Here is an 8,097-nt window from a genome sequence, read left to right on the forward strand (position 1 = left end):
CGTGTCGCTGCAATCTTAAGATGAGCCCTGGGCTCAGGCAGGCCCTGAGGCCCTTATGGCCTGGCAGGAGGGGTTTGCCGATGACGCTGTTCGCTGGTGGGGCGGGGGCGGGCGGCGGGCGGCGCGCTACGCGGGCGGCGGGCGGCGCGGGCGGCGGCGGCGCGCGGGCGGCGGCGCGCGCGGCGGCGCAGCACGCGGTGCGGGACCGACACCGTGCGCGTGCCCACCTGGGGAGAACGTGTGCTTTAGGGACTCCGCTGGTTAATAAGGTGCTGTTTTGCATTATGAATAGAAACATCTACAGGGTTACAGACAACCTATTTTTTGTATAAAGGCCTGGAAGAGGTAGAATGATGTAGCATAATCGTAGCTAAGTATAACGTATAACGTAGAATAAATGGGAACGTGCACTAATAAGTCAGTGGTGGTGGTGGGGTTATCGTGCGTGTTACCTGCACGGCGACGTGTCCGCGGCGCGCGGCGCCGACGGCGAGGACGGTGTCGCCGGCGCGCAGACGCAGCGCGGCGGCGTCGTCGGCCCAGTCGGCCAGCACGCCGCGCGTCTGCGGGTAGCCCAGCTTGACGCCGCCCGCCACCGTGTACGCGCGCGGCGGCGGCAGCGGCGGCGGACGCTCCTGCGCAACACAACGCAACAACAACGTTTATTCTGGGTGTAGGCCGCAAACGGCTTGTGGCGACGGTATTTCCGTATTCTAAAGTATTTCTTTTTAAAGATTTGTCGACAATATCACATGTATTTATAAGACAAGACTTTGTACGACGATCTTTGCAGCCACCTTATGCTTGTTCTTATAAAATATTCATTAGAAATGATCAGTTTTTCGCCATAGACGTAGCAGGTCGAATTACTAATGTTTCGATCGATAGACTGAAACCTGCTTATATCCTAACAGATGAACCAGGTAGCACTTCTACGTCATCTACCACTGTTCCTGCGAGAACCCCTGTGGTTGTAGCAACTCCTCCACTTCCTAGGACAATCTTTCTGGTCGTCAGGTTATTTTTCCTGATTTTTAAAGGTCTCCGGGGGGGCTGATGTGGCGACTGGCGACTGTATTTCCGTATCCGTTTTGATCATTCATTTTGCGCATGTGCGGATATTTACGTTCGCTTTTTACCAACTGTCTTCTTACTGACATTATATTTGTTCTATAAAAAATCCTATTTTTTATATTTATACTGGTGGATGCAAGTAGCGACGAGGCCCATTAGAGGCGAGGTGCCTCTTCCGGCTGATTTGATGATTTTTTTTACAAAGCTATGGGTTTATAGGTACCACGTAATTTTTGGGGTCTTCGCATATTCACAGCATAGTGGTTAACCTTCGGGTTTCCTCACGACTTCGTAAGTATAGTATGTACCTACTGAGTTACTCACCAAGTCTAGTCCGAAGAGCGAGCAGGTGCGTGAGACGAGCGCGGGGTCGCACTTGCCGGGCGGGTCGGGCGGCGCGGCGTCGGCGGCGTCGGCGGCGTCGGGCGGGCGCGTGGCCGGCGATGGGCCGCGGGGCGCGCCTCGGCGGCGCGGGTGCGGCGCGGGCGCGGGCGCGGGCGCGGGCGCGGGCGCGGGCGCGGGCGCGGGCGCGGGCGCGGCGCGGGGCGGGCGCGCGGGCCGCGCGCGGGCGCCGCCGCCCGCGCGCGGCCTGCGCCGCCACTCCGCCGCCGCCGCCTGCCGCCGTGCGCGCCGCATACGTTCCAACACCTGAATTACAAGTTATTGTATAATGGTTAATAGCGCTCCGCATCCAATAGTCAGTCAGCATTTTCACATATTATTTTTTCCTTATTATCGTCTCGTCTCAGCATATTTTTACAGGAAACAAAGTTCAGAGATTAGTTTTTATCAAAGCCCAGTTTGATCTGAGTAGTTATTCATTTTGTACGGTAATTACGAGTATATCGTTGACTAGAAACAGTTCGGTCGCGTATGAAGGTTACCTGTCGCATGCCCTCGCTGAGGAAGACGTGCCGCTTGCCGCTGGCCCAGCGCACGGCGGCGGGCGAGGCGGGCGCGGGGGGGGCGGCGGCGGCGGCCACGGCGCGCAGCACGGCGGCGCACGCGGCGGGCGCGTCGCGCGGGCCCCCGCCGCGCCCCCACAGCGCGCGGTACCGTGCGCCGAACGCGCGGAACCGCATGCGGTGCGGGTACCCGCTCGCCATCAGCTGCGCCGTCTCTAGCACCTGCAGCGCGCGCACCTGCAACGCAAACGACGATAAATGTAGGTACGGAACCTACTTTAGCGACTCTAGCACCACCTAATCATCAAAGTCGACGTTCTTCTTAAACATAAGAACACGCTGTTGTCGGTGGAGTAACCGCCACTCCGCACGGTCTCTAGCCGTTTGATTTCCTGACACGGCGAAATTCGAAGTTGCGTTATCGAAATTTCACACTGGTATTAGGACTTTTTTTCTGACTTCTATTGTAATATAAGGAGTTGATACGTGGTCAATAAGACGATAACTGTTATTGTGACGGTGATGATGACGATGTTGTTGTGACGTTACCTGTTTGGCGACGGCCTGCCGCTCGAAGAGCATGGGCTGGTCGGCGAGGTTGGCGCGCAGACAGCGCACGAAGTGCGGCCGCGCGTGCACCAGCGTGCGCAGCAGGTTGTCGAGCCGCGTGTGGAAGTCCTGCGTCAGCGTGGAGCCGCCCTCCGCCGCCGCCGCCGCCGCCGTCGGGGACGCGCGGAACACGCCGCCGCACGGCCCGCCCGCCGCCGCCAGCGCCTGCGACACGCGACACAACGCTCAAACAGGACATAAACAATGACGGTTGTCCGACAGGCGACATATCGCTAGGTGGCGTGTGAGGTCCGTTTGACATTTGCGTATGGGCCAATCACAACTTCGCAAGCAAGACTGAAACGTCAAACTTCATATATATTACTATAAGCATTTGTAAACAGGATATATTGTGCCACAGTCTAATTAATTTATAATAATGTAACCGTAGTTTTTAAGCATTAATGCCAGGATACTTAGCGATATCTCACCTGTCGGAAAACCCTCATTTGTTTACATTATAAGTACGTCCATGTTTGGATATCATAATCGAGCTTAAGTAGAGCAAATTAGATTAAATTAATTATTATTATTATAAATTCATTATGATAGAAGGACAGACTGATACGAATTATATTTTGTTAAGATTCAGTATTAATATTATGAAGTACCACCGCAACCCTAAAACTACCCCGATTTACTCAAAAACACTTATTAGAAACATAAAATTTCTTGAGAAAAATTAAAAGGTAAATTACTTACCTTGAGTTCAGTTCCAAAAAGATGTGTAGCGAAGCCAAACTCGCAGGCGCGCGTGTCGAAGGCGGCCAGCAGGTCATCGGGCACGGCGTCGCGGTTGGCGTCCAGGAACTCGCTGGCGTCGTACGTGACTTCCCCCGCGTAGTGACGCACCGCGAAGCGCCGCGCCGCGCCCGCGCCGCCCGCCAGCGCGCCGCGCGGCTCCGCCAGGCGCGGGTGGCCTCTGCGCCACAACAACACTTCCGCTTATTCACCGGGACACCATGGCGCACCGCCGCCACCAGCCGCCACCACTCACACAATTGCTTCAAGCTACTAAACCGAACCGCCACGCCACAGAGACACCGTGTGATCGATGATTGGACGAATGAGGTTTGGGCGTTGTGGGGGAAGCGAGTGTCACGGTGGCGCGACTGGCGTCCAAGTGAGTACGATAACGCATACCTACTAATTAGTGCGGGCAAAACCAGCATGACGGCGCTGTCAATAATATTGGAAGCACGCGTCCATCATGCTGGGTGAGCCGTCAAAGCAGCAGCTGTTGTGCCAACAAGCGGACACACCTTATAGAGTGCGGCGGGCACGTACCTGTGGGCGGCCTTGATCCTGGCGACGTACTGGTCGGGCGAGCCTCTGGCCGCGCACGCGCACTCGGCGTCCAGCGCGGCCAGCAGCCCGCCGCGCAGCGACGACACCAGGTCGATGCACGGCACGTTGTCGACGTAGTCCACCTCGAGCGCGGCGGGCACGGCCTCCTCGCGGCACGACTCGGCCGCCGACTTGAACACGTGCGTGTTGTAGAAGTGCTGCATCGTCTCCGCGCACAGGTTGGCGCACAGGTGCTCCAGCCGGCTCGGCGCCGCGTCCTCGAACCCGAACATGCCCAGGATGCCCACGAAGCCGTCCGTGGCGTGGCGCACCGCGTCGTTCAGCGCCGCCATGGACTTGGCGCCCGCGCGGCCGTGCGCCCCCCCCGCGCCCGCGCCCGCGCGCCGCGACGCCGCCTCCTGGTTGTGCACGGACTCGTTGGAGTCCGACGAGAGCGTGCCCAGCGTGGAGCCGAGCCGCTTGAGCGAGTTGGCGCGCCGCACGATCGTGGCCACGGTGCGGCAGTACAGCGCCTTGGCCAGCGCGTCGCGCGCGGCCGCCGCGGCGGGGGCGTGGCGGGGGCGCGCGCCGCCCCGCGCCCGCGGGCCGCCGCGCGCGTCGTCAGCCCGCGCTGCAGCGCCGGCGCGGCCACGCCCAGCAGCGCGGCGGCGGCGGCCAGCGCGCCGTCGGCGGCCGGCTCGGCGGACCCGTCCGCGCCCTCCGCGAACTGCACGTTGCCGAGCAGCAGCACGGCGGCCAGCACGCGCACCACGTCCAGGAAGGGGATGCCGAGGATGCCGAGGCAGCTCTTCCAGGCGAGGAAGCGCGGCGCGTCGTCGGGGTCGGGGCGGCGCGGCGCGGCGCCGGAGCCGGCGAGGTACCGCAGGTCGGCCGCGGCCAGCCCGTCCAGACGCAGCGCGGCGCGCTCGTCGGGCGCCAGGCCGGCCAGCAGCTGGTAGAAGATGTGGTAGTTGCGCTCGCCGGGCGGCGGCCGCACCACGCGCGTCTGCTCCAGGAAGTAGCAGTGGATCTTGGTGCGGTAGAGCGCGCCGTCCGTGACCTGCACCTCGATGAAGTGTCCGATGCGCGAGGCGTGCGCGTTGGCGGCGGTGGCGGCGGCGCCCAGCGACCGCAGCACGGTGAAGGCGGCCGCCAGGTGCTTGAACGCGTCCGTCTCGGGCCCGCCGCCCGCCACGTCGAACAGCCGCCGCAGCAGCACCATCGACGCGTACGTCTTGCCCGACCCCGACACGCCTGCGCATCACGCGATTGGACGTTTAAGATATCATTTAAAGAGAGAACATACTTAAGAAAATTTATTGAAAGGAAACATTTCAAGATTGGTTTTTTGGAATCTTTTTGTATTTTTTATTTCAATTCCAAATTTTTACTTTTACAGTCATCCCGTAAAACCTAAATTGAAAATACAAACTGAAATATAGATGTACCTACAGAAAAACCAGAAAAATAAGACCAGCACTGGGAATCGAACCCAGGTCCTCCAGGGGTCCAGGTCCAGGACCAGCAGTGGTGTAGCAGTATAGCACGTGGTACGGAATACAGAGGACCTGGGTTCGATTCCCAGTGGTGGCTTATTTTTCTGGTTTTTCTGTACATCTATATTTCAGTTTGCATTTTCAATTTAGGAAACATTTCATTACTTTTTAATAGAAAGGCACTGTTTTTGAACAAGTGTAATGTATGATGTTTGTATTATGGCCGATTCGACTGCGAGGTGAAGTGAGCGTATTTCGGCTGCCGCTGCCGTGCGCTAGTGCACGTACCGGACAGGATGATGGCCTGCGGGTAGCCGGTGTCGGCCTGCTGGCGCACGGCGTCGTGCACGAGGCGCGCCAGCTCGGGCCGCTGCGCGCGCGCCGCCGACAGCGTCAGCGCGTTGCCGCAGTCCGTGTACCCGTTCAGCGCCACCAGGATCGGCCCGATCCACGTCTGCAACACGCACACGCACGCACATACAGACATCAAACGATTTTTAAATAAGCTGCCAATGAGTGTTACTGTGAGACATAGCAAACACTATTTATAAATTAGCAGAAGCAGAGAGGTTAAATCCTTTAGTCCTATCTTGTAGCCAGATTTGGTAAAATTTGGCTACAAGGCAGAAAATCATTCCCCTTTCTTAAATGGTTACCGAGATTGGGCACCTACGCATTTCCATTTCAATAGTTATTGTTACCAAAGCTGACTAAGAGACTGGACTATACTTATGAAAACGGTAAATAACTTTACTACTATATAAAGTCAATGCGCAAGCGAAACGTACCGTACTTTGCCAAGAGCATTTACAGAAGTTTGCCTTTAGAATTCATACATTTACTGTAAAAAAACTTCATGAAGAATTCTCCCCACAACTGTGAAGTGATACTAAATATTACTAAGTAGTACCTACTTAATATGTATTACAAAACCAACCCCAATTTCACAGAAATACACATAAGTGAGCTGTAAAATAACTCATAATATTCTATGAGACGCTTTGATAAGTGACAATGGAGGCTCTGCCGGCGCCGACTACCTGCGCCTGCGCGGTGCGCGGCCGCCGCAGGTACGCGCCGCAAAAAACGCGCGGTCAACAGCGAGCGACCATACCATATCAGAATATGGGACGGGGCTGAGACATTCCGAATTAAGTGGCGTAAACACGGCGTAAATAGCTTTAAAGGCGACGTTGAATACGACGGAATTATAAAGGTACAGTCAGCTCAATAGTAGCAGTCGATGAACAGTTGTAGAGCTCAAAAAATATAAACATTAAACAAATTTCTTCAGTTTAAATCGAAAATTATCGATCTAGTTACCACGATAGGTGTATAAGATACTTACCATTTTTTACCCCTTGATTTGAGAAGAAAGATAAATGATATTGTTTATCTTAAAAAATCTTATCAGGATCCGTTGATAGTCCAGAGTTGCTAAACAATATCAACTTCGTGTTCCCAGAGCATCAATTAGAAATAACTATCGACTTTTGGCGTTACCACATGCGAAAACAAATTATCGAAAATTCATACTTATATCGAGCTGTGAGGTCAATGACAATGAACGAACTGTGTCAGCGTTATGAGGATCTAGATCTGTACCGAATAAAACCTGCTGCAGTAAGAAACCGTATAGCATCCAATTTCTTTGCTCCACTTATTTTATTTTTTGTTTTTCATTTGTCAACTCTCAACTCTCACAACATTTATTGACAAGAAAAACACACTACATCACCAACAAACACAGTAAAAACATAAATAGGAGAAGAGAGAAAAATTAGAGACGTTGTGCTGTAGTGTGATGCCAAAAGGACTCAGCTCAGCATGTGCCGTAGCCCTGTAACCAGAACTGCAGCGCTGGTTTTGGTTTTTGTTTTCCATTTCTTCGTGCTAATCTGTTCATATCTTCGTATTATCTGTGGAAACCTTTGGCTTTATTGTTACATGTTTTGTAATCCACCTGTATTAGTTAATTTAAGCTGTTGGTTTTGCCAGTGGAGATATTATCTACATGTAGGTAATTTTAAACACCATAAATGTTCATCAACATCAGCTACCGATTATGCACACATAACATGAAACACTGTGCTAAATCGGAGCATAGTGGTAAATACCTACAATCTTACATAAAAATATTGCAAAGCTTAGCGTTCAGATCAGAACGAATTATAAGTGTTCCCGCTATCCCATAAAAGGTTAAGTGTTGTGAGTGTAAAGTTACATTGGCCATTTGTGTGTAAAGAGCATGGTTTGATCATCAAACTGCGAAGATGACACAGAAGAGGGTGACTCACGTAGAACTTATTTTGAAGAAGCGTGCCTGCAGCGCGCGGACCACCGCGTCCTCCGTGAGCGGACCGCGCAGGTGGATCAGGTCATCGACGTCTCCGGCGGGCACCGCGCCCGCGCCGGCACCGGGGCCGCGCCCGCGGCCGCGACCGGCGGCGCCGGCGCCGGGGGGCAGCCGCCGCGCCATCGGCTGTCTGAAATTGATATCAAACTTACGTCAACATCGATGGCTTTTTAAACTTTAATGCTCGTCCTCTGCTGCAACCAGAGTGGGCTCTATATCGCTGCACTAACAACAATCGATTTTCTATGCATTCAATGCAAGCACTTCCATTGCGGAACGACGAAGAGTAACTTATCTGTCGATATTCCTAGCTACGTGCAACCGGGCACATCGTAAAGTAGGTATATTGTCACTCTCACTGTCACTTGAG

General features: G+C 54.2%; 1 protein-coding gene across 1 annotated transcript in view; it reads right to left on the reverse strand.

The window, feature by feature from the left end:
• Positions 1 to 53: 53 nt before the first annotated feature.
• LOC141430607 (unconventional myosin-Va-like) overlaps positions 54 to 8,097 on the reverse strand; it is a 23,644-nt gene continuing 15,600 nt past the window's right edge. The window contains 14 exon segments of the mRNA XM_074091394.1: positions 54 to 227; positions 453 to 635; positions 1,399 to 1,472; positions 1,556 to 1,611; positions 1,664 to 1,722; positions 1,959 to 2,216; positions 2,529 to 2,753; positions 3,291 to 3,510; positions 3,876 to 4,443; positions 4,446 to 5,129; positions 5,660 to 5,825; positions 7,669 to 7,682; positions 7,685 to 7,789; positions 7,792 to 7,857. Coding sequence (XP_073947495.1) covers positions 54 to 227; positions 453 to 635; positions 1,399 to 1,472; positions 1,556 to 1,611; positions 1,664 to 1,722; positions 1,959 to 2,216; positions 2,529 to 2,753; positions 3,291 to 3,510; positions 3,876 to 4,443; positions 4,446 to 5,129; positions 5,660 to 5,825; positions 7,669 to 7,682; positions 7,685 to 7,789; positions 7,792 to 7,857 — 2,852 coding nt within the window.

This window comes from Choristoneura fumiferana, chromosome 8, assembly GCF_025370935.1.
Source record: "Choristoneura fumiferana chromosome 8, NRCan_CFum_1, whole genome shotgun sequence".
Classification (NCBI taxonomy): domain Eukaryota; kingdom Metazoa; phylum Arthropoda; class Insecta; order Lepidoptera; family Tortricidae; genus Choristoneura; species Choristoneura fumiferana.